This window comes from Micromesistius poutassou, assembly GCF_964030765.1.
Source record: "Micromesistius poutassou genome assembly, chromosome: 8".
NCBI lineage: Eukaryota > Metazoa > Chordata > Actinopteri > Gadiformes > Gadidae > Micromesistius > Micromesistius poutassou.
The window spans coordinates 11,292,267-11,319,331 of NC_140278.1; the positions used below are offsets into that span (position 1 = coordinate 11,292,267).

A 27,065-nucleotide genomic window follows, 5' to 3' on the forward strand; every position below is an offset into this window, starting at 1 on the left:
TGCCAAATAAAAATGAGTTTTCGAATATGTGCAGGGGGGGAAAAATGCAGTCGAAGATGAGGAAAAATAAGAAGAAGAAGAAGAATTAAAACTGCGCGCAGTGATGAACGGGACCTCGCGCCGGCTTGCAGCCGCCACTACGAGGTCCCGTTCATCACTGCGCGCAGTTTTAAAAAAAAATCGCGCCGGCTTGCGGCCGCGTCACGTGCCGTCGTAACATGTGTGCTGGCAAGATGTGCACATGTCCTGTTCATCACTGCGCGCAGTTTTAAAAAAGCACGAATTTATGTAATCTGTAGAAGCAGACGTGCCCTGTGGTGTCCTACTGATTGTTTTGACATTAACATGTAAGACCACATTTAACTGAATTACATGTTCATTAACCCTACATCAATAAATCCAATAAATTCCCTAGGAGGAGTTAGTTGAAATACAAGGCGAAAAAGTGAAAGAATTCCATTCAAAATGGCTAACTTTGACGGCATGCCATGGACACGCCCTTCAACCTACAGTCACAAATAGCACGATTTTGTTTTGGCACCACTTCATGACTGTACTGACCAATTTTGAAGCAGATCCGATAAATTCCCTAGGAGGAGTTAGTTCAAATACAAGGCGACGGAATTCAAAAATGGCCAACTTTGACGGCACGCCACGGACACGCCCTTCAACGTACAGTCAAAAATAGCACGATTTTGGTTCAGCACCACTTCATGACTGTACTGACCAATTTTGAAGCAGATCCGATAAATTCCCTAGGAGGAGTTAGTTCAAATACAAGGCGACGGAATTCAAAAATGGCCAACTTTGACGGCACGCCACGGACACGCCCTTCAACGTACAGTCAAAAATAGCACGATTTTGGTTCAGCACCACTTCATGACTGTACTGACCAATTTTGAAGCAGATCCGATAAATTCCCTAGGAGGAGTTAGTTCAAATACAAGGCGACGGAATTCAAAAATGGCCAACTTTGACGGCACGCCACGGACACGCCCTTCAACGTACAGTCACAAATAGCACGATTTTGGTTCAGCACCACTTCATGACTGTACTGACCAATTTTGAAGCAGATCCGATAAATTACCTAGGAGGAGTTCATTCAAATACAAGGCAAAAAAGTGAAAAAAAATTAAAAATGGCCGCCGAGAGTGAAAATTAAAAATGCAAATAGCCGACTTCCTGTGGGGTTTGGAGCATGGGTCCAAGAGGCTTTTCTGTAGGTATGGGCACATTGTACGTGAATACTGAGTTTCATACATATTAGTGAAACGTGGCGCAGGGGCTGCTTTTTAAAGTTCCTGTAGGGGGCGCTACACACATGAGAAACACGATTTTTGGTATGTGTGCTAGAGGCACCAGTTTACACGTGTCCTGTGAATTTCATATTCATAACTATTACGGTGTCCGCAGAGTGATCGACCCTCCTCTGGCGGCCATGTTGTTTTTTAAATCGACTTAATTTTTGGTGAGCAGTTAGAACTTTGGTACCTAACGGCCATTGAGTTGGTCCCGCTCAAATCAAACATTGCGTCTATGAACTGTGGCTATTTTAGTCACGGGCCACGCCCACTTCGATGCCACGCCCCATTTGAAAAATTGTTGACTTATTCTTGTTCAGAATTTGATTATGAACAACTTTAGTAGAGAGGTCCAACACCATAGGAGTCCAATTAATGTAGATATGTGCAATTTACTATTTTTGGGGTGAAAAACACACCCTCTTTTTGAACTCAATGGCTCATGGGTACTTTGAAATTTATCCTACAGACTAATCCTTATGTCAGATTGAAGATAATGGGCCATAGATGATATGTGCCAAAGGACTTTTGTCAAAGTCGAAAAACCTGGGATCCTTGGGGAATTTACTGTTTTTAACTAAATTCAAAATGGCGGGAAATCTGGCTACCGGAAGTGCTAAGTTAGTATCTGCAAATTTCTTCATTATGAGGATTTGCATATGTGTGCAAAGTTTCATGAGTTTAGGTCCAACCGGTGACGAGTTATGCTTGTGCAAACGTTGAAATTTTGGCATAGTTGGTATAGCGCCACCTAGGGGCGAATGTGAATTTGAGGGCTAGAATATCAAATTTTTCACCAGTCCCACAAAATGTGCCAAATAAAAATGAGTTTTCGAATATGTGCAGGGGGGGAAAAATGCAGTCGAAGTGGCTAAAAATAATAAGAAGAAGAATAATCATGAGGATTTCAATAGGGTCCTTGCCATGTTTGGCTCGGTCCCTAATTAAAACTGCGCGCAGTGATGAACGGGACCTCGCGCCGGCTTGCAGCCGCCACTACGAGGTCCCGTTCATCACTGCGCGCAGTTTTAAAAAAAAATCGCGCCGGCTTGCGGCCGCGTCACGTGCCGTCGTAACATGTGTGCTGGCAAGATGTGCACATGTTAGGACCGCACGTGACGCAGCCGCAAGCCGGCACGAGGTCCCGTTCATCACTGCGCGCAGTTTTAAAAAAGCGCAGTTTTAAAAAAAATTCGCAAATTTATGTAATCTATAGAAGCAGAGGTGCCCTGTGGTGTCCTACTGATTGTTTTGACATTAACATGTAAGACCACATTTAACTGAATTACATGTTGTAACAACTTTAACTAACATTATTAACCCTACATCAATGATCCGATAAATTCCCTAGGAGGAGTTAGTTGAAATACAAGGCGAAAAAGTGAAAGTATTCCATTAAAAATGGCCAACTTTGACGGCACGCCACGGACACGCCCTTCAACGTACAGTCACAAATAGCACGATTTTGGTTCAGCACCACTTCATGACTGTACTGACCAATTGTGAAGCAGATGCGATAAATTCCCTAGGAGGAGTTCGTTCAAATACAATGCGAAAAAGTGAAATTCCATTCAAAATGGCCAACTTTGACATCACGCCACGGACACGCCCTTCAACGTACAGTCCCAAATAGCACGATTTTGGTTCAGCACCACTTCATGACTGTACTGACCAAATTTGAAGCAGATCCGATAAATTCCCTAGGAGGAGTTAGTTCAAATACAACGCGACGGAATTCAAAAATGGCCAACTTTGACGGCATGCCACGGACACGCCCTTCAACGTACAGTCACAAATAGCACGATTTTGGTTTAGCACCACTTCATGACTGTACTGACCAATTTTGAAGCAAATCCGATAAATTCCCTAGGAGGAGTTCATTCAAATACAAGGCAAAAAAGTGAAAAAATTTCAAAATGGCCGCCAAAAGTGAAAATTAGAAATGCAAATAGCCGACTTCCTGTGGAGTTTGGGGCATGGGTCCAAGAGGCTTTTCTGTAGGTATGGGCACATTGTACGTGAATACTGAGTTTCATACATATTGGTGAAATGTGACGTAGGGGCTGCATTTTAAAGTTCCTGTAGGGGGCGCTACAAAAAATAGAAACACGAATTTTGGTATGTGAGCTATCGGCATCAGTTTACACGTGTCCTGTGAATTTCATATTCATAACTATTACGGTGTCCGCAGAGTGATCGACCCTCCTCTGGCGGCCATGTTGTTTTTTAAATCGACGTAATTTTTGGTGAGCAGTTAGAACTTTGGTACCTAACGGCCATTGAGTTGGTCCCGCTCAAATCAAACATTGCGTCTATGAACTGTGGCTATTTTAGTAACGGGCCACGCCCACTTCGATGCCACGCCCCATTTGAAAAATTGTTGACTTATTCTTGTTCAGAATTTGATTATGAACAACTTTAGTAGAGAGGTCCAACACCATAGGAGTCCAATTAATGTAGATATGTGCAATTTACTATTTTTGGGGTGAAAAACACACCCCTTTTTGAACTCAATGGCTCATGGGTACTTTGAAATTTATCCTACAAACTAATCCTTATGTCATATTGAAGATAATGGGCCATAGATGAAATGTGCCAAAGGATTTTTGTCAAAGTCCAAAAACCTGGGATCCTTGGGGAATTTACTGTTTTTAACTAAATTCAAAATGGCGGGAAATCTGGCTACCGGAAGTGCTAAGTTAGTATCTGCAAATTTCTTCATTATGAGGATTTGCATATGTGTGCAAAGTTTCATGAGTTTAGGTCCAACCGGTGACGAGTTATGCTTGTGCAAACGTTGAAATTTTGGCATAGTTGGTATAGCGCCACCTAGGGGCGAATGTGAATTTGAGGGCTAGAATATCAAATTTTTCACCAGTCCCGCAAAATGTGCCAAATAAAAATGAGTTTTCGAATATGTGCAGGGGGGGAAAAATGCAGTCGAAGATGAGGGAAAATAAGAAGAAGAAGAATAATCACGAGGGTTTCAATAGGGTCCTTGCCATGTTTGGCTCGGTCCCTAATTAAAACTGCGCGCAGTGATGAACGGGACCTCGCGCCGGCTTGCAGCCGCCACTACGAGGTCCCGTTCATCACTGCGCGCAGTTTTAAAAAAAAATCGCGCCGGCTTGCGGCCGCGTCACGTGCCGTCGTAACATGTGTGCTGGCAAGATGTGCACATGTTAGGACCGCACGTGACGCAGCCGCAAGCCGGCACGAGGTCCCGTTCATCACTGCGCGCAGTTTTAAAAAAGCGCAGTTTAAAAAAAAATTCGCAAATTTATGTAATCTGTAGAAGCAGAGGTGCCCTGTGGTGTCCTACTGATTGTTTTGACATTAACATGTAAGAGCACATTTAACTGAATTACATGTTGTAACAACTTTAACTAACATTATTAACCCTACATCAATGATCCGATAAATTCCCTAGGAGGAGTTAGTTCAAATACAAGACGACGGAATTCAAAAATGGCCAACCTTGACGGCACGCCACGGCCACGCCCTTCAATGTACAGTCACAAATAGCACGGTGTTGGTTCAGCACCATTTTTTGACTGTACTAACCAATTGTGAAGCAGATGCGATAAATTCCCTAGGAGGAGTTTGTTCAAATACAATGCGAAAAAGTGAAATTCCATTCAAAATGGCCAACTTTGACATCACGCCACGGACACGCCCTTCAACGTACAGTCCCAAATAGCACGGCGTTTATTCAGCACCATTTCATGACTGTACTGACCAATTTGGAAGCAGATTCCATAAATTCCCTAGGAGGAGTTAGTTCAAATACAAGGCGACGGAATTCAAAAATGGCCAACTTTGACGGCACGCCACGGACACGCCCTTCAACGTACAGTCACAAATAGCACGGCGTTGGTTCGGCACCATTTATTGACTGTACTGACCAATTTGGAAGCAGATTCGATAAATTCCCTAGGAGGAGTTCATTCAAATACAAGGCAAAAAAGTGAAAAAAATTCAAAATGGCCGCCAAAAGTGAAAATTAGAAATGCAAATAGCCGACTTCCTGTGGTGTTTGGGGCATGGGTCCAAGAGGCTTTTCTGTAGGTATGGGCACATTGTACGTGAATACTGAGTTTCATACATATAGGTGAAACGTGGCGCATGGGCTGCTTTTTAAAGTTCCTGTAGGGGGCGCTACAAAAAATAGAAACACGAATTTTGGTATGTGAGCTATCGGCACCAGTTTACACGTGTCCTGTGAATTTCATATTCATAACTATTACGGTGTCCGCAGAGTGATTTTGAGCCTCTGGCGGCCATGTTGTATTTTAAATCGACTTAATTTTTGGTGAGCAGTTAGAACTTTGGTACCTAATGGCCATTGAGATGGTCCCGCTCAAATCAAACATTGCGTCTATGAACTGTGGCTATTTTAGTATCGGGCCACGCCCACTTCGATGCCACGCCCCATTTGAAAAATTGTTGACTCAATCTTGTTCAGAATTTGATTCTGAACAACTTTAGTAGAGAGGTCCAACACCATAGGAGTCCAATTAATGTAGATATGTGCAATTTACTATTTTTGGGGTGAAAAACACACCCCTTTTTGAACTCAATGGCTCATGGGTACTTTGAAATTTATCCTACAGACTAATCCTTATGTCAGATTGAAGATAATGGGCCATAGATGATATGTGCCAAAGGATTTATGTCAAAGTCGAAAAACCTGGGATCCTTGGGGAATTTACTGTTTTTAACTAAATTCAAAATGGCGGGAAATATGGCTACCGGAAGTGCTAAGTTAGTATCTGCAAATTTCTTCATTATGAGGATTTGAATATGTGTGCAAAGTTTCATGAGTTTAGGTCCAACCGGTGACGAGTTATGCTTGTGCAAACGTTGAAATTTTGGCATAGTTGGTATAGCGCCACCTAGGGGCGAATGTGAATTTGAGGGCTAGAATATCAAATTTTTCACCAGTCCCACAAAATGCACCAAGAAAAAATGAGTTTTCGAATATGTGCAGGGGGGGAAAAATGCAGTCGAAGATGAGGGAAAATAAGAATAAGAATAATAAACACGAGGGTTTCAATAGGGTCCTTGCCAAGTTTGGCTCGGTCCCTAATAAACACGAGGGTTTCAATAGGGTCCTTGCCAAGTTTGGCTCGGTCCCTAATTAAAACTGCGCGCAGTGATGAACGGGACCTCGCGCCGGCTTGCAGCCGCCACTACGAGGTCCCGTTCATCACTGCGCGCAGTTTTAAAAAAAAATCGCGCCGGCTTGCGGCCGCGTCACGTGCCGTCGTAACATGTGTGCTGGCAAGATGTGCACATGTTAGGACCGCACGTGACGCAGCCGCAAGCCGGCACGAGGTCCCGTTCATCACTGCGCGCAGTTTTAAAAAAGCGCAGTTAAAAAAAAAATTCGCAAATTTATGTAATCTGTAGAAGCAGAGGTGCCCTGTGGTGTCCTACTGATTGTTTTGACATTAACATGTAAGAGCACATTTAACTGAATTACATGTTGTAACAACTTTAACTAACATTATTAACCCTACATCAATGATCCGATAAATTCCCTAGGAGGAGTTAGTTCAAATACAAGGCGACGGAATTCAAAAATGGCCAAATTTGACGGCACGCCACGGCCACGCCCTTCAATGTACAGTCACAAATAGCACGGTGTTGGTTCAGCACCATTTTTTGACTGTACTAACCAATTGTGAAGCAGATGCGATAAATTCCCTAGGAGGAGTTTGTTCAAATACAATGCGAAAAAGTGAAATTCCATTCAAAATGGCCAACTTTGACATCACGCCACGGACACGCCCTTCAACGTACAGTCCCAAATAGCACGGCGTTTATTCAGCACCATTTCATGACTGTACTGACCAATTTGGAAGCAGATTCGATAAATTCCCTAGGAGGAGTTAGTTCAAATACAAGGCGACGGAATTCAAAAATGGCCAAATTTGACGGCACGCCACGGCCACGCCCTTCAATGTACAGTCACAAATAGCACGGTGTTGGTTCAGCACCATTTTTTGACTGTACTAACCAATTGTGAAGCAGATGCGATAAATTCCCTAGGAGGAGTTTGTTCAAATACAATGCGAAAAAGTGAAATTCCATTCAAAATGGCCAACTTTGACATCACGCCACGGACACGCCCTTCAACGTACAGTCCCAAATAGCACGGCGTTTATTCAGCACCATTTCATGACTGTACTGACCAATTTGGAAGCAGATTCGATAAATTCCCTAGGAGGAGTTAGTTCAAATACAAGGCGACGGAATTAAAAAACGGCCAACTTTGACGGCACGCCACGGACACGCCCTTCAACGTACAGTCACAAATAGCACGGCGTTGGTTCGGCACCATTTATTGACTGTACTGACCAATTTTGAAGCAGATCCGATAAATTCCCTAGGAGGAGTTCATTCAAATACAAGGCAAAAATGTGAAATTTTTTCAAAATGGCTGCCGAGAGTGAAAATGAAGAAATTAAGATTTCCGACTTCCCGTGGGGTTTGGAGCATGGGTCCAAGAGGCTTTTCTGTAGGTATTGGCACGTTATACGTGCCTACCGATTTTCATACATATTGGTGAAACGTGGCGCAGGGGCTGCTTTTTAAAGTTCCTGTAGGGGGCGGTACACACATGAGAAACACAAATTTTGGTATGTGAGCTATCGGCACCAGTCTACACGTGTCCAGTGAATTTCATATTCATAACTATTACGGTGTCTGCAGAGTGATCGACCCTCCTCTGGCGGCCATGTTGTTTTTTAAATCGACTTAATTTTTGGTGAGCAGTTAGAACTTTGGTACCTAACGGCCATTGAGTTGGTCCCGCTCAAATCAAACATTGCGTCTATGAACTGTGGCTATTTTAGTAACGGGCCACGCCCACTTCGATGCCACGCCCCATTTGAAAAATTGTTGACTTATTCTTGTTCAGAATTTGATTATGAACAACTTTAGTAGAGAGGTCCAACACCATAGGAGTCCAATTAATGTAGATATGTGCAATTTACTATTTTTGGGGTGAAAAACACACCCCTTTTTGAACTCAATGGCTCATGGGTACTTTGAAATTTATCCTACAGACTAATCCTTATGTCAGATTGAAGATAACGGGCCATAGATGATATGTGCCAAAGGAATTCTGTCAAAGTCGAAAAACCTGGGATCCTTGGGGAATTTACTGTTTTTAACTAAATTCAAAATGGCGGGAAATCTGGCTACCGGAAGTGCTAAGTTAGTATCTGCAAATTTCTTCATTATGAGGATGTGCATATGTGTGCAAAGTTTCATGAGTTTAGGTCCAACCGGTGACGAGTTATGCTTGTGCAAACGTTGAAATTTTGGCATAGTTGGTATAGCGCCACCTAGGGGCGAATGTGAATTTGAGGGCTAGAATATCAAATTTTTCACCAGTCCCACAAAATGTGCCAAATAAAAATGAGTTTTCGAATATGTGCAGGGGGGGAAAAATGCAGTCGAAGATGAGGAAAAATAAGAAGAAGAAGAATAAACACGAGGGTTTCAATAGGGTCCTTGCCAAGTTTGGCTCGGTCCCTAATAAACATGAGGGTTTCAATAGGGTCCTTGCCAAGTTTGGCTCGGTCCCTAATTAAAACTGCGCGCAGTGATGAACGGGACCTCGCGCCGGCTTGCAGCCGCCACTACGAGGTCCCGTTCATCACTGCGCGCAGTTTTAAAAAAAAATCGCGCCGGCTTGCGGCCGCGTCACGTGCCGTCGTAACATGTGTGCTGGCAAGATGTGCACATGTTAGGACCGCACGTGACGCAGCCGCAAGCCGGCACGAGGTCCCGTTCATCACTGCGCGCAGTTCTAAAAAAGCGCAGTTTTAAAAAAAATTCGCAAATTTATGTAATCTGTAGAAGCAGAGGTGCCCTGTGGTGTCCTACTGATTGTTTTGACATTAACATGTAAGACCACATTTAACTGAATTACATGTTGTAACAACTTTAACTAACATTATTAACCCTACATCAATGATCCGATAAATTCGCTAGGAGGAGTTAGTTGAAATACAAGGCGAAAAAGTGAAAGTATTCCATTCAAAATGGCCAACTTTGACAGCACGCCACGGCCATGCCCTTCAATGTACAGTCACAAATAGCACGATTTTGTTTCAGCACCACTTCATGACTGTACTGACCAATTTTGAAGCAGATCCGATAAATTCCCTAGGAGGAGTTAGTTCAAATACAAATTCCCTAGGAGGAGTAAGTTTAATACAAGGCGACGGATTTCAAAAATGGCCAACTTTGACGGCACGCCACGGACACGCCCTTCAACGTACAGTCACAAATAGCACGATTTTGGTTCAGCACCACTTCATGACTGTACTGACCAATTGTGAAGCAGATGCGATAAATTCCCTAGGAGGAGTTCGTTCAAATACAATGCGAAAAAGTGAAATTCCATTCAAAATAGCCAACTTTGACATCACGCCACGGCCACGCCCTTCAACGTACAGTCCCAAATAGCACGATTTTGGTTCAGCACCACTTCATGACTGTACTGACCAAATTTGAAGCAGATCCGATAAATTCCCTAGGAGGAGTTAGTTCAAATACAACGCGACGGAATTCAAAAATGGCCAACTTTGACGGCATGCCACGGACACGCCCTTCAACGTACAGTCACAAATAGCACGATTTTGGTTTAGCACCACTTCATGACTGTACTGACCAATTTTGAAGCAAATCCGATAAATTCCCTAGGAGGAGTTCATTCAAATACAAGGCAAAAAAGTGAAAAAATTTCAAAATGGCCGCCGAGAGTGAAAATGAAAAAATTAAAATTTCCGACTTCCGGTGGGGTTTGGAGCATGGGTCCAAGAGGCTTTTCTGTAGGGCATTGGACCTTATACGTGCCTACCAAGTTTCATACATATTGGTGAAACGTGGCGCAGGGGCTGGTTTTTAAAGTTCCTGTAGGGGGCGCTACACATATGAGAAACACGAATTTTGGTATGTGAGCTAGAGGCACCAGTTTACACGTGTCCTGTGAATTTCATATTCATAACTATTACGGTGTCCGCAGAGTGATCGACCCTCCTCTGGCGGCCATGTTGTTTTTTAAATCGACGTAATTTTTGGTGAGCAGTTAGAACTTTGGTACCTAACGGCCATTGAGTTGGTCCCGCTCAAATCAAACATTGCGTCTATGAACTGTGGCTATTTTAGTAACGGGCCACGCCCACTTCGATGCCACGCCCCATTTGAAAAATTGTTGACTTATTCTTGTTCAGAATTTGATTATGAACAACTTTAGTAGAGAGGTCCAACACCATAGGAGTCCAATTAATGTAGATATGTGCAATTTACTATTTTCGGGGTGAAAAACACACCCCTTTTTGAACTCAATGGCTCATGGGTACTTTGAAATTTATCCTACAGACTAATCCTTATGTCAGATTGAAGATAATGGGCCATAGATGATATGTGCCAAAGGATTTTTTTCAAAGTCGAAAAACCTGGGATCCTTGGGGAATTTACTGTTTTTAACTAAATTCAAAATGGCGGGAAATCTGGCTACCGGAAGTGCTAAGTTAGTATCTGCAAATTTCTTCATTATGAGGATTTGCATATGTGTGCAAAGTTTCATGAGTTTAGGTCCAACCGGTGATGAGTTATGCTTGTGCAAACGTTGAAATTTTGGCATAGTTGGTATAGCGCCACCTAGGGGCGAATGTGAATTTGAGGGCTAGAATGTCAAATTTTTCACCAGTCCCACAAAATGTGCCAAAAAAAAATGAGTTTTCGAATATGTGCAGGGGGGGAAAAATGCAGTCGAAATCCTGGAAAATAATAAGAAGAAGAAGAATAATCATGAGGGTTTCAATAGGGTCCTTGCCAAGTTTGGCTCGGTCCCTAATTAAAACTGCGCGCAGTGATGAACGGGACCTCGCGCCGGCTTGCAGCCGCCACTACGAGGTCCCGTTCATCACTGCGCGCAGTTTTAAAAAAAAATCGCGCCGGCTTGCGGCCGCGTCACGTGCCGTCGTAACATGTGTGCTGGCAAGATGTGCACATGTTAGGACCGCACGTGACGCAGCCGCAAGCCGGCACGAGGTCCCGTTCATCACTGCGCGCAGTTTTAAAAAAGCGCAGTTTTAAAAAAAATTCGCAAATTTATGTAATCTGTAGAAGCAGAGGTGCCCTGTGGTGTCCTACTGATTGTTTTGACATTAACATGTAAGACCACATTTAACTGAATTACATGTTGTAACAACTTTAACTAACATTATTAACCCTACATCAATGATCCGATAAATTCCCTAGGAGGAGTTAGTTCAAATACAAGGCGACGGAATTCAAAAATGGCCAACTTTGACGGCACGCCACGGCCACGCCCTTCAACGTACAGTCACAAATAGCACGGCGTTGGTTCAGCACCATTTTTTGACTGTACTAACCAATTGTGAAGCAGATGCGATAAATTCCCTAGGAGGAGTTTGTTCAAATACAATGCGAAAAAGTGAAATTCCATTCAAAATGGCCAACTTTGACATCACGCCACGGACACGCCCTTCAACGTACAGTCCCAAATAGTACGGCGTTTATTCAGCACCATTTCATGACTGTACTGACCAATTTGGAAGCAGATTCGATAAATTCCCTAGGAGGAGTTAGTTCAAATACAAGGCGACGGAATTCAAAAATGGCCAACTTTGACGGCACGCCACGGACACGCCCTTCAACGTACAGTCACAAATAGCACGGCGTTGGTTCGGCACCATTTATTGACTGTACTGACCAATTTTGAAGCAGATCCGATTAATTCCCTAGGAGGAGTTCATTCAAATACAAGGCCAAAAAGTGAAAATAATTCAAAATGGCCGCCGAGAGTGAAAATGAAAAAATTAAAATTTCCGACTTCCGGTGGGTTTTGGGGCATGGGTCCAAGAGGCTTTTCTGTAGATATTGTGACCTTGTACGTGCTTACCGAGTTTCATACATATTGGTGAAACGTGACGTAGGGGCTGCATTTTAAAGTTCCTGTAGGGGGCGCTACACACATGAGAAACACGATTTTTGGTATGTGAGCTACCGGCACCAGTCTACACGTGTCCTGTGAATTTCATATTCATAACTATTACGGTGTCCGCAGAGTGATTTTGAGCCTCTGGCGGCCATGTTGTATTTTAAATCGACTTAATTTTTGGTGAGCAGTTAGAACTTTGGTACCTAATGGCCATTGAGTTGGTCCCGCTCAAATCAAACATTGCGTCTATGAACTGTGGCTATTTTAGTATCGGGCCACGCCCACTTCGATGCCACGCCCCATTTGAAAAATTGTTGACTCAATCTTGTTCAGAATTTGATTCTGAACAACTTTAGTAGAGAGGTCCAACACCATAGGAGTCCAATTAATGTAGATATGTGCAATTTACTATTTTTGGGGTGAAAAACACACCCCTTTTTGAACTCAATGGCTCATGGGTACTTTGAAATTTATCCTACAGACTAATCCTTATGTCAGATTGAAGATAATGGGCCATAGATGATATCTGCCAAAGGATTTATGTCAAAGTCGAAAAACCTGGGATCCTTGGGGAATTTACTGTTTTGAACTAAATTCAAAATGGCGGGAAATCTGGCTACCGGAAGTGCTAAGTTAGTATCTGCAAATTTCTTCATTATGAGGATTTGAATATGTGTGCAAAGTCTCCTGAGTTTAGGTCCAACCGGTGACGAGTTATGCTTGTGCAAACGTTGAAATTTTGGCATAGTTGGTATAGCGCCACCTAGGGGCGAATGTGAATTTGAGGGCTAGAATATCAAATTTTTCACCAGTCCCACAAAATGCACCAAGAAAAAATGAGTTTTCGAATATGTGCAGGGGGGGAAAAATGCAGTCGAAGATGAGGGAAAATAAGAATAAGAATTAAAACTGCGCGCAGTGATGAACGGGACCTCGCGCCGGCTTGCAGCCGCCACTACGAGGTCCCGTTCATCACTGCGCGCAGTTTTAAAAAAAAATCGCGCCGGCTTGCGGCCGCGTCACGTGCCGTCGTAACATGTGTGCTGGCAAGATGTGCACATGTTAGGACCGCACGTGACGCAGCCGCAAGCCGGCACGAGGTCCCGTTCATCACTGCGCTCAGTTTTAAAAAAGCGCAGTTTTAAAAAAAATTCGCAAATTTATGTAATCTGTAGAAGCAGAGGTGCCCTGTGGTGTCCTACTGATTGTTTTGACATTAACATGTAAGACCACATTTAACTGAATTACATGTTGTAACAACTTTAACTAACATTATTAACCCTACATCAATGATCCGATAAATTCCCTAGGAGGAGTTAGTTGAAATACAAGGCGAAAAAGTGAAAGAATTCCATTCAAAATGGCCAACTTTGACGGCACGCCACAGACACGCCCTTCAACGTACAGTCACAAATAGCAGGATTTTTGTTCAGCACCACTTCATGACTGTACTGACCAATTTTGAAGCAGATCCGATAAATTCCCTAGGAGGAGTTAGTTCAAATACAAGGCGACGGAATTCAAAAATGGCCAACTTTGACGGCACGCCACGGACACGCCCTTCAACGTACAGTCAAAAATAGCACGATTTTGGTTCAGCACCACTTCATGACTGTACTGACCAATTTTGAAGCAGATCCGATAAATTCCCTAGGAGGAGTTAGTTCAAATACAAGGCGACGGAATTCAAAAATGGCCAACTTTGACGGCACGCCACGGACACGCCCTTCAACGTACAGTCAAAAATAGCACGATTTTGGTTCAGCACCACTTCATGACTGTACTGACCAATTTTGAAGCAGATCCGATAAATTCCCTAGGAGGAGTTAGTTCAAATACAAGGCGACGGAATTCAAAAATGGCCAACTTTGACGGCACGCCACGGACACGCCCTTCAACGTACAGTCACAAATAGCACGATTTTGGTTCAGCACCACTTCATGACTGTACTGACCAATTTTGAAGCAGATCCGATAAATTACCTAGGAGGAGTTCATTCAAATACAAGGCAAAAAAGTGAAAAAAAATTAAAAATGGCCGCCGAGAGTGAAAATTAAAAATGCAAATAGCCGACTTCCTGTGGGGTTTGGAGCATGGGTCCAAGAGGCTTTTCTGTAGGTATGGGCACATTGTACGTGAATACTGAGTTTCATACATATTGGTGAAACGTGGCGCAGGGGCTGCTTTTTAAAGTTCCTGTAGGGGGCGCTACACACATGAGAAACACGATTTTTGGTATGTGTGCTAGAGGCACCAGTTTACACGTGTCCTGTGAATTTCATATTCATAACTATTACGGTGTCCGCAGAGTGATCGACCCTCCTCTGGCGGCCATGTTGTTTTTTAAATCGACTTAATTTTTGGTGAGCAGTTAGAACTTTGGTACCTAACGGCCATTGAGTTGGTCCCGCTCAAATCAAACATTGCGTCTATGAACTGTGGCTATTTTAGTCACGGGCCACGCCCACTTCGATGCCACGCCCCATTTGAAAAATTGTTGACTTATTCTTGTTCAGAATTTGATTATGAACAACTTTAGTAGAGAGGTCCAACACCATAGGAGTCCAATTAATGTAGATATGTGCAATTTACTATTTTTGGGGTGAAAAACACACCCCTTTTTGAACTCAATGGCTCATGGGTACTTTGAAATTTATCCTACAGACTAATCCTTATGTCAGATTGAAGATAATGGGCCATAGATGATATGTGCCAAAGGACTTTTGTCAAAGTCGAAAAACCTGGGATCCTTGGGGAATTTACTGTTTTTAACTAAATTCAAAATGGCGGGAAATCTGGCTACCGGAAGTGCTAAGTTAGTATCTGCAAATTTCTTCATTATGAGGATTTGCATATGTGTGCAAAGTTTCATGAGTTTAGGTCCAACCGGTGACGAGTTATGCTTGTGCAAACGTTGAAATTTTGGCATAGTTGGTATAGCGCCACCTAGGGGCGAATGTGAATTTGAGGGCTAGAATATCAAATTTTTCACCAGTCCCACAAAATGTGCCAAATAAAAATGAGTTTTCGAATATGTGCAGGGGGGGAAAAATGCAGTCGAAGTGGCTAAAAATAATAAGAAGAAGAATAATCATGAGGATTTCAATAGGGTCCTTGCCATGTTTGGCTCGGTCCCTAATAAACACGAGGGTTTCAATAGGGTCCTTGCCAAGTTTGGCTCGGTCCCTAATTAAAACTGCGCGCAGTGATGAACGGGACCTCGCGCCGGCTTGCAGCCGCCACTACGAGGTCCCGTTCATCACTGCGCGCAGTTTTAAAAAAAAATCGCGCCGGCTTGCGGCCGCGTCACGTGCCGTCGTAACATGTGTGCTGGCAAGATGTGCACATGTTAGGACCGCACGTGACGCAGCCGCAAGCCGGCACGAGGTCCCGTTCATCACTGCGCTCAGTTTTAAAAAAGCGCAGTTTTAAAAAAAATTCGCAAATTTATGTAATCTGTAGAAGCAGAGGTGCCCTGTGGTGTCCTACTGATTGTTTTGACATTAACATGTAAGACCACATTTAACTGAATTACATGTTGTAACAACTTTAACTAACATTATTAACCCTACATCAATGATCCGATAAATTCCCTAGGAGGAGTTAGTTGAAATACAAGGCGAAAAAGTGAAAGAATTCCATTCAAAATGGCCAACTTTGACGGCACGCCACGGACACGCCCTTCAACGTACAGTCACAAATAGCAGGATTTTTGTTCAGCACCACTTCATGACTGTACTGACCAATTTTGAAGCAGATCCGATAAATTCCCTAGGAGGAGTTCATTCAAATACAAGGCAAAAAAGTGAAAAAAATTCAAAATGGCCGCCAAAAGTGAAAATTAGAAATGCAAATAGCCGACTTCCTGTGGGGTTTGGGGCATGGGTCCAAGAGGCTTTTCTGTAGGTATGGGCACATTGTACGTGAATACTGAGTTTCATACATATTGGTGAAACGTGGCGCAGGGGCTGCTTTTTAAAGTTCCTGTAGGGGGCGCTACAAAAAATAGAAACACGAATTTTGGTATGTGAGCTATCGGCACCAGTTTACACGTGTCCTGTGAATTTCATATTCATAACTATTACGGTCTCCGCACAGTGATTTTGAGCCTCTGGCGGCCATGTTGTATTTTAAATCGACTTAATTTTTGGTGAGCAGTTAGAACTTTGGTACCTAATGGCCATTGAGTTGGTCCCGCTCAAATCAAACATTGCGTCTATGAACTGTGGCGATTTTAGTGTCAGGCCACGCCCATTTCGATGCCACGCCCCATTTGAAAATATGTTGACTTTATCTTGTTCAGAATTTGATTCTGAACAACTTTTGTATTGGGGCCAACATCATAGGCGTCCAACTTGACGTTGATATGAGCAATTAACTATTTTCGAGGTTTCAACCACACCACTTTTAGAACTCATTGGTGCTCTAAACTTTATTGTACAGACTAATCCTTAAGTCAGATTGAAGATAATGGGCCATAGATGATATGTGCCAAAGGAATTTTGTCAAAGTCGAAAAACCTGGGATCCTTGGGGAATTTACTGTTTTTAACTAAATTCAAAATGGCGGAAAATATGGCTACCGGAAGTGTTCAGTTCAAGAGACTTTTTTGTTCATCATGAGGATATGCATGTGTGTGCAAAGTTTCATGAGTGTAGGTCAAACCGGTGGCGAGATATGCTTGTGCAAAGTTTGCACTTTTGAACAGTTGCTATAGCGCCACCTAGGGGCGAATGTGAATTTGAGGGCTAGAATATCAAATTTTTCACCAGTCCCCACAATTGCACCAAAAAATTTTGAGTTTTAGAATATGTGCAGGGGGGGAAAAATGCAGTCGAAGTCGTGGAAAATAATAATAATAATAATTAAAACTGCGCGCAGTGATGAACGGGACCTCGCGCCGGCTTGCAGCCGCCACTACGAGGTCCCGTTCATCACTGCGCGCAGTTTTAAAAAAAAATCGCGCCGGCTTGCGGCCGCGTCACGTGCCGTCGTAACATGTGTGCTGGCAAGATGTGCACATGTTAGGACCGCACGTGACGCAGCCGCAAGCCGGCACGAGGTCCCGTTCATCACTGCGCGCAGTTTTAAAAAAGCGCAGTTTTAAAAAAAATTCGCAAATTTATGTAATCTGTAGAAGCAGAGGTGCCCTGTGGTGTCCTACTGATTGTTTTGACATTAACATGTAAGACCACATTTAACTGAATTACATGTTGTAACAACTTTAACTAACATTATTAACCCTACATCAATGATCCGATAAATTCCCTAGGAGGAGTTAGTTGAAATACAAGGCGAAAAAGTGAAAGTATTCCATTCAAAATGGCCAACTTTGACAGCACGCCACGGCCATGCCCTTCAATGTACAGTCACAAATAGCACGATTTTGTTTCAGCACCACTTCATGACTGTACTGGCCAATTTTGAAGCAGATGCGATAAATTCCCTAGGAGGAGTTTGTTCAAATACAAAGCGAAAAAGTGAAATTCCATTCAAAAATGGCCACCTTTGATGGCACGCCACGGACACGCCCTTAAACGCACAGTCCCAAATAGCACGGCGTTTATTCAGCACCATTTCATGACTGTACTGACCAATTTGGAAGCAGATTCGATAAATTCCCTAGGAGGAGTTAGTTCAAATACAAGGCAAAAAAGTGAAAAAAATTCAAAATGGCCGCCGAGAGTGAAAATTAAAAATGCAAATAGCCGACTTCCTGTGGGGTTTGGGGCATGGGTCCAAGAGGCTTTTCTGTAGGTATGGGCACATTGTACGTGAATACTGAGTTTCATACATATTGGTGAAACGTGGCGCCGGGGCTGCTTTTTAAAGTTCCTGTAGGGGGCGCTACACAGATGAGAAACACGATTTTTGGTATGTGAGCTACCGGCACCAGTCTACACGTGTCCTGTGAATTTCATATTCATAACTATTATGATCTCCGCACAGTGATTTTGAGGCTCTGGCGGCCATGTTGTTTTTTCAATCGACTCAATTTTAATTGAGCAGTTAGAACATTGGTACCTAACGACCACTGAGTTAGTCCCGCTCAAATCAAACATTGCGTCTATGAACTGTGGCTATTTTAGTAACGGGCCACGCCCACTTCGAAGCCACGCCCCATTTGAAAATATGTTGACTTTATCTTGTTCAGAATTTGATTCTGAACAACTTTTGTATTGGGGCCAACATCATAGGCGTCCAACTTGACGTTGATAAGAGCAATTAACTATTTTCGAGGTTTCAACCACACCCCTTTTAGAACTCATTGGTGCTCTAAACTTTATTGTACAGACTAATCCTTAAGTGAGATTGAAGATAATGGGCCATATATGATATGTGCCAAAGTATTTTGGTCAAAGTCGAAAAACCTGGGATTCTTGGGGAATTTACTGTTTTTAACTAAATTCAAAATGGCGGAAAATATGGCTACCGGAAGTGTTCAGTTCAAGAGACTTTTTTGTTCATCATGAGGATATGCATGTGTGTGCAAAGTTTCATGAGTGTAGGTCAAACCGGTGGCGAGATATGCTTGTGCAAAGTTTGCACTTTTGAACAGTTGCTATAGCGCCACCTAGGGGCGAATGTGAATTTGAGGGCTAGAATATCAAATTTTTCACCAGTCCCCACAATTGCACCAAAAAATTTTGAGTTTTAGAATATGTGCAGGGGGGGAAAAATGCAGTCGAAGTGGCTAAAAATAATAATAATAATTAAAACTGCGCGCAGTGATGAACGGGACCTCGCGCCGGCTTGCAGCCGCCACTACGAGGTCCCGTTCATCACTGCGCGCAGTTTTAAAAAAAAATCGCGCCGGCTTGCGGCCGCGTCACGTGCCGTCGTAACATGTGTGCTGGCAAGATGTGCACATGTTAGGACCGCACGTGACGCAGCCGCAAGCCGGCACGAGGTCCCGTTCATCACTGCGCGCAGTTTTAAAAAAGCGCAGTTTTAAAAAAAATTCGCAAATTTATGTAATCTGTAGAAGCAGAGGTGCCCTGTGGTGTCCTACTGATTGTTTTGACATTAACATGTAAGACCACATTTAACTGAATTACATGTTGTAACAACTTTAACTAACATTATTAACCCTACATCAATGATCCGATAAATTCCCTAGGAGGAGTTAGTTGAAATACAAGGGGAAAAAGTGAAAGTATTCCATTCAAAATGGCCAACTTTGACAGCACGCCACGGCCATGCCCTTCAATGTACAGTCACAAATAGCACGATTTTGTTTCAGCACCACTTCATGACTGTACTGACCAATTTTGAAGCAGATCCGATAAATTCCCTAGGAGGAGTTAGTTCAAATACAAATTCCCTAGGAGGAGTAAGTTTAATACAAGGCGACGGATTTCAAAAATGGCCAACTTTGACGGCACGCCACGGACACGCCCTTCAACGTACAGTCCCAAATAGCACGATTTTGGTTCAGCACCACTTCATGACTGTACTGACCAATTGTGAAGCAGATGCGATAAATTCCCTAGGAGGAGTTCGTTCAAATACAATGCGAAAAAGTGAAATTCCATTCAAAATGGCCAACTTTGACATCACGCCACGGACACGCCCTTCAACGTACAGTCCCAAATAGCACGATTTTGGTTCAGCACCACTTCATGACTGTACTGACCAAATTTGAAGCAGATCCGATAAATTCCCTAGGAGGAGTTAGTTCAAATACAAGGCGACGGAATTCAAAAATGGCCAACTTTGACGGCATGCCACGGACACGCCCTTCAACGTACAATCACAAATAGCACGATTTTGGTTCAGCCCCACTTCATGACTGTACTGACCAATTTTGAAGCAGATCCGATAAATTCCCTAGGAGGAGTTCATTCAAATACAAGGCAAAAAAGTGAAAAAAATTCAAAATGGCCGCCAAATGTGAAAATTAGAAATGCAAATAGCCGACTTCCTGTGGGTTTTGGGGCATGGGTCCAAGAGGCTTTTCTGTAGGTATTGTGACCTTGTACGTGCCTACCGAGTTTCATACATATTGGTGAAACGTGACGTAGGGGCTGCATTTTAAAGTTCCTTTAGGGGGCGCTACAAACATGAGAACCAGGATTTTTGGTATGTGAGCTACAGGCAGCAGTCTACACGTGTCCAGTGAATTTCATATTCATAACTATTACGGTCTCCGCTGAGTGATTTACCCTCCTCTGGCGGCCATGTTGTTTTTTAAATCGACTTAATTTTAATTTAGCAGTTAGAACTTTGGTACCTAATGGCCATTGAGTTGGTCCCGCTCAAATCAAACATTGCGTCTATGAACTGTGGCTATTTTAGTAACAGGCCACGCCCATTTCGAAGCCACGCCCCATTTGAAAAATTGTTGAATTATTCTTGTTCAGAATTTGATTCTGAACAACTTTTGTATTGGGGCCAACATCATAGGCGTCGAACTTGACGTTGATATGAGCAATTAACTATTTTCGAGGTTTAAACCACACCCCTTTTAGAACTCATTGGTGCTCTAAACTTTATTGTACAGACTAATCCTTAAGTCAGATTGAAGATAATGGGCCATATATGATATGTGCCAAAGGATTTTTGTCAAAGTCGAAAAACCTGGGATTCTTGGGGAATTTACTGTTTTTAACTAAATTCAAAATGGCGGAAAATATGGCTACCGGAAGTGTTCAGTTCAAGAGACTTTTTTGTTCATCATGAGGATTTTAATGTGTGTGCAAAGTTTCATGAGTGTAGGTCAAACCGGTGACGCGTGCTGCTTGTGCAAAGTTTGCACTTTTGAACAGTTGCTATAGCGCCACCTAGGGGCGAATGTGAATTTGAGGGCTAGAATATCAAATTTTTCACCAGTCCCCACAATTGCACCAAAAAAAAATGAGTTTTCGAATATGTTCAGGGGGGGAAAAATGCAGTTGAAGTTCTGAAAAATAATAAGAAGAATAAACATGAGGGTTTCAATAGGGTCCTTGCCAAGTTTGGCTCGGTCCCTAATAATAATAATCACGAGGGTTTCAATAGGGTCCTTGCCAAGTTTGGCTCGGTCCCTAATAATAATCACGAGGGTTTCAATAGGGTCCTTGCCAAGTTTGGCTCGGTCCCTAATAATCACGAGGGTTTCAATAGGGTCCTTGCCAAGTTTGGCTCGGTCCCTAATAAAACTACATGAAGCGAACTACAACTGTCAGTGAGTGCGTACTATTTGAACTGTTCTGTTTGTACTTTGTCGACTAAACTCCCCAGTGATTGTGGACTGAAGACGGAGACGTCCCATGATCTGTTTTTTTTCGCAGCTGGGAAAACTGCATCGGATGATTATGCTTTAGGTGCAGATGCATGTTTGTTGTATTGGCGCGTTTAGTTTCTACCATTTTACAACAAATGTGATATACCGGCTCGCACAGTTTAAGTGGTTCACCACGGTCATTCGGTTTGAACCCAAAGTGCTCTCACATGGCAGCTGTCGCGTTCGGCTTTGAAACCAATTCCATCTTCGTTTTTCATTCCTCCAAATCTCAACTAGCGTTTTCTCTGGCTTGCTACTCCTCACGGGGCTCTCATGCTGCACTCTGGCAGAGAATGTCGCGGAAGATGGGCATATAGCCGGGCTCTGACTCTGTGTAACGCCAGGGCTCCGCCTCCCCACACAGAGATCATGCGGCTGACCAATGACTGACGCGACTCGAGGGTTAACTCCTCATTACGCCAAGGAAGCGAGAGGGGTCTGTCGATGCTCCGGAGTGAAAACTCTTGTCATCCAGTCTCTTTGATAGAGAGAGACACGAGAAAAAATTAATTTAAAAAAAGCTTATTTATCGTGGACGGCAAAATTATCGTCTCATTTTAATTTATCGTGCGATTAATTGATTTATTGCTTATCACGACACACACACACACACACACACACACACACACACACACACACACACACACACACACACACACACACACACACACACACACACACACACACACACACACACACACACACACACACACACACCTGGATGAGTGCCAGGGGTTTCTCCCGGCTGCGGATCAGCGCGGCCTCCTGCTGTTTCTCCTCCTCCAAGATGGCGGTGAAGGGGACGGTGGAGGACCGGGGGGGGCTGCCCACCGCTCCCAGCACCCACGGCCTAGGGGAGAGAGAGAGGCCGACAGACGTTTTAGCATTAATCAGTCGCCGGCCATGCCACTTATTGTTGTTGCCGTAACGACGCCATATGACACCCAGTGCTTGCGCACTACTGGCGGACATTAAAAAGAAATCAGAAGTGCGTGACACGCAACAAATCAAAAGTCATACGGGCTTCACGCATGGCTCGCACAGTACATGCACGGCAACTATGGATTACATTTTGGGTGGCTGGGTGGGGGGTGTAGTGTCCTGGGAGACACCAGCACCAGCTTTGAGTAAACCAATGCAGACAGGGCAGGCGTATGTGTTGTTGGCAGACATTTTTTTTTAGGGGAATGGAAAATAGGTGCTTTGATGACTTTAGATTTGGCGACGGTGGCACATTCCGAATCATTTGGGCTGTGGAAGTGCGGACAGTGTCTCTGTGATAATAATGTTGCTAGGCATGCAGTTCCCTTTCTTTAGTGGCGAACCCGCTAGCCTCCTGAGCTCATCCAGACACACTGGGAACCTGCACATCCTCCTCCAGTGATGTGTTGTGACACGCGCCCTTGCCCTTATCGATTGTGATTAACATCACTGGTTTCACCACCACGCCAGCTGCTCCAAGCACTATGGATGTGTTGAGGAGTGTAAACTGGGTCGCCTATAGATTCTCATGGCATTGTTGGCATCACCAAAAAACCAAAAATCGGTCCATCCTCCCCACCACTCGCTTTCAATTTGTCTCAATTCCTTCAGCCACAAGATATACCACTGATATGGTCGCTGAATATGAAGCTGGACCAGAGTCAGAAATTAACAGGGGCTTGGGGCAATAAAAAGATGGGAATTGCGAAATTTTGGGGCTTTAGTATTTCACCAATATATATTGTGAGACTTTGAGAGTTTTGAATGGCAGTATAACTTAGTTATAGATCAGATGCATACAATCAATACAAATGCTCAAAAGCTCAAATCTACTTTCAGTTGAGTTGACAAGAGTAGTAGGCTCGATTTTGAGCCCAAAAACGCAACACACACACACAAATTTAAATCAACAGCCTCATCGATAGTACAGCATCTGAGACTAGCAAGCAAGTTAGACAGCAAGTTAACCGGAGCTGGACGTTAACCACTGACGATGACCGATGACTTTCGTTGTCATGCTGCCCTATCCAAGGTCAGCATGACAATAAAAGTCAGTGGTCATAGTAACCGGGTTTCTGTTCATTAACCCCCCCCCCACAAGATACATAGTGTGTGTGTGTGTGTGTGTGTGTGTGTGTGTGTGTGTGTGAGAGACATTCCCTCCTGAACCGTCTGTCCAGCAAACAGCTCAGTGACTAAAGCGTTACACCAAGCAGATTTGGGTTGATACTAAACTTAATGTAGAGTTTGTTCAGATTTGTTTCGTCAATGTTTTATTGAGTCACTTTAGAAAAAAAACTGCTTTTAAATATATACAAATCAGCACTCCAACTTCTCAACAGCCATATACATTAGTTTACACCTCAACATTGCCATCCAGTGGACTAAAAATGTCACTATGTGCTACAGCTGTCAAGGAGTCTCTTTCTGGATCAGTAATTGTTGTTATTATTAGTATTATTAAGACATTAAATATAATTAGGACACAATTTTAACGTTGAATATTCTAAATACCAAAAGAAAGTTTGTGTCTGCCCCTCCCCAAAACTCATCAAGTATTTATAGCTAGTTGCTGCAAGTGCTGGTTTAATTGTAGCCACAATATAACCGTTTGTAGTGAGCATGATTATCAGGGGACATTACAGGGACCTGATCTCTCCTAGCTAGTCCCTCCAAGATGTGCTTAACAATGCTTCTGATTCAGAGTACGCTCATTGTGCAGAGTGTGTGTGTTACATAATACACCGTATATGTCTGTGTGAGAGAATGTGAGAGAGTGTGAGAATGTGTGTGTAAGTGTGACTGTGTGGTCACCTACCCGGGCGTTTTTTCGAGCTCACTAGGTTCAGCACATTTGAAAGTGACCCTTCTCTGAGTCGTCATGGTGACCGGGCTCCCTTGTGTTGGTTGGCAGCCACTCCCCCCCCTCAGCTGCCCCGCTCCACTACCCACAATGCTCTCCTCCTCTGCCAGGAGGTCCCGGAAAGACCGGGAGGCAGGGGGCGACATCACTGGTGTTGCCCTGGAGACAGGGGTGTGAGAAGATTGGTTTTGGATTACAAGGGAGATCGAACAAAAAAAGTCAGCACGCCAATTCAATTACATGGTAATATATGTACATATTTTATATGTAGGGGCTGTATCCGAACACAACTGATCATGGATAACTGCATCGCATGGCTGCTGTTAAATGTTTTGTAATGTTTGCAATGCCTCTTTTAATGTTTTTAATGTGTTTATTTGGGTCTATGTGTAATATATTTGTTCGTTAACGTCAATCCCAATTGAGCAAAAGGCAATTTTCCACATTGGTTGGACAATAAAGTTTTGTTGTTTTGTATTAGAAATATGACCAAAGAGAGGGACTTCTCTCACCAGGCCTTAGAGGGGGTCACCACAGCGACGGCTCTGGACATGCCGGGCTCCCCGGGGGGCTCCTTGGCAGCCTGGGCGATCATCTTCCTCTGCTTCTGGGACAGCTTGGCTGGGACAGGGGACAGCTTACTGCCCACACTGGAGCCACGAAAACACACACACACACACACACACACACACACACACACACACACACACACACACACACACACACACACACACACACACACACACACACACACACACACACACAAAAATATTTCAACGTGTGTGTGTATTTTTTGTAGATATTCAAGCTCATGATTTTGGTTCTTAGATGGTAGTGACAAAAATAAATAAATAACATAACAACACCAGCAGAATGAGCCTAGACTGATAAATCCTTTGGACTTATATTACTATGTTGCCGTATTGTGAAACTTCTGCTTAGTTACTCAAAAAACGACAAGACAAAGAGACAAAAAAACAAATGAAGTTAAAAGATTTCTCCCAACCTTCCAGGGCTTCTGGGCGTGGCTCCAGGTGCTGGAAAAGAGCTGGCCTCCATGTGCATGATGGTTCTGAGGTCCAAGATTGGTAATGGACCTGCAGGCCTGGCCAGGGGAGAGCAGCACTTTAGGGTTCAGGTTTGGGAAAGCATCTATTGTTGTTGGTCCGTGTTCCTGCCCCCCCTCCAAATGCAGTGAAGTGTAGACAGTCGTCTGGAAGGAAGGAAGCTCCACATCTCCAAGTCAAGTAGGTGAATACCGACCCAGCCAATAGTCTGTAATCCCTTATGATCTTCTTTTGTGATGTGTATTGGAATTAAAATAAAAAGATAAAAAAAGGAGGGATCCGCCTTACCAAACCCCTGCTCATATGTTCCACTGGACCAGGAGTGGGTTTTAGTATTGGTCTCAGAAGGATGGGAATGAGGTCTACCAAACCCCTGCTCATATGTTCCACTGGACCAGGAGTGGGTTTTAGCATTAGTCTTAGCAAGAAAGGGATGAGGTCTTACCTGGCCCGGGTCTTGGGGATGGGTTCTGGTGCTGAGCTACCGGGAGGGAAGTGAAGTCTGTTGACAAGTGAGGTCGGGGAGGCGGACTCAGTCAGCACCTTCTGACAGAAGGCCTTCTCCACCTGTCACCCGGGGTCAAGCAACGCTGTTATTATACCAGAGCGGTATTGAGCAGGATACAGTCTGTTCTTTGAATTGACATGGGGAAAAAGCTCCGTCACACTTTCTTTCTATACACAAAATGTATTGATTCATGAAAATTTCATGGATGGTGACAACTATAGCACTGTCCACACTAAAGCAGATACATTTTTTCAATGATTAATTGGTTATCCACACTAAAGAAATTATTGTACATTTTAGAAATTACAATGCTGGGCGGGGGGTGGGGGGGGGTGATCAGACAGTGCTGTTCAGCACAATAGAGAATGCATTTACACAATCATAGAAAACTTTGAGAATAGTGCTGAACATTTTTCATTTTTTTGGTATAGAAAAACTTCTGTGGACATGGCCCCTAAGTTTGACGCCAGAGAGTGAATGGCTGCTAATGCCTTCAGAGACCTCGGCCTTGTCGTGGAAGATGGGTGACTGCAGTTCTCGGGGGCTGGCGGCTCCGGTGAAGCTGCCGTCTGAGTCAGAGGTCATTAGCTCCTGCAGCGAGTCACTGGAGTTGGCCACGCAGGACGTCACCAGGCACGGGGCGACCGCTGAGGGGAAAAGACACAAAAAGAACCGCACACTTGATTATTGCATGCCGTAGGTTTTATGATTATTTTGTTGTTATGAATGTATTTGGGGAGGGGGCGGGGGGGATTGAGGAGGCTGCAGGCACAAGCAATTTGCTCAACAGCATCCCCTGAGAAATAAACCCAAATCCATCTAAAACTGGACGAAACGAGATAGAAAGGCCATTGCTGAATAACAGCCGGGATTGGTGGTGTGAAAAATCACCCCAGAGAATAGTTATTAAAAATTAATTTCCAAGAGAGAGAAAATCACACGTGATTCATTGTAATGTCATCCAATGTCATGTAGGGCCAAATAATTGATTGGTTTCATGGTCGAATTTTAATTTAAGTTGGGGCTTTTCCTTGAGACGATAATATACCTGTGAACGAGGTGGGCGAGCAGTGTTAACGGCAGCCTAACCAC

At 43.6% G+C, this 27,065-nt stretch overlaps 1 protein-coding gene across 1 annotated transcript in view; it reads right to left on the reverse strand.

Annotated features, from left to right (window-relative positions):
- Positions 1 to 27,065, reverse strand: part of ibtk (inhibitor of Bruton agammaglobulinemia tyrosine kinase) — a 50,887-nt gene that overhangs the window by 11,486 nt on the left and 12,336 nt on the right. The window contains exons 24-29 of the mRNA XM_084471359.1: positions 26,475 to 26,620; positions 25,911 to 26,032; positions 25,405 to 25,503; positions 24,911 to 25,048; positions 24,354 to 24,557; positions 22,271 to 22,403 (exon numbers count right to left, since the gene is read on the reverse strand). Coding sequence (XP_084327485.1) covers positions 22,271 to 22,403; positions 24,354 to 24,557; positions 24,911 to 25,048; positions 25,405 to 25,503; positions 25,911 to 26,032; positions 26,475 to 26,620 — 842 coding nt within the window. The remainder of the gene's footprint in view (positions 1 to 22,270; positions 22,404 to 24,353; positions 24,558 to 24,910; positions 25,049 to 25,404; positions 25,504 to 25,910; positions 26,033 to 26,474; positions 26,621 to 27,065) is intronic.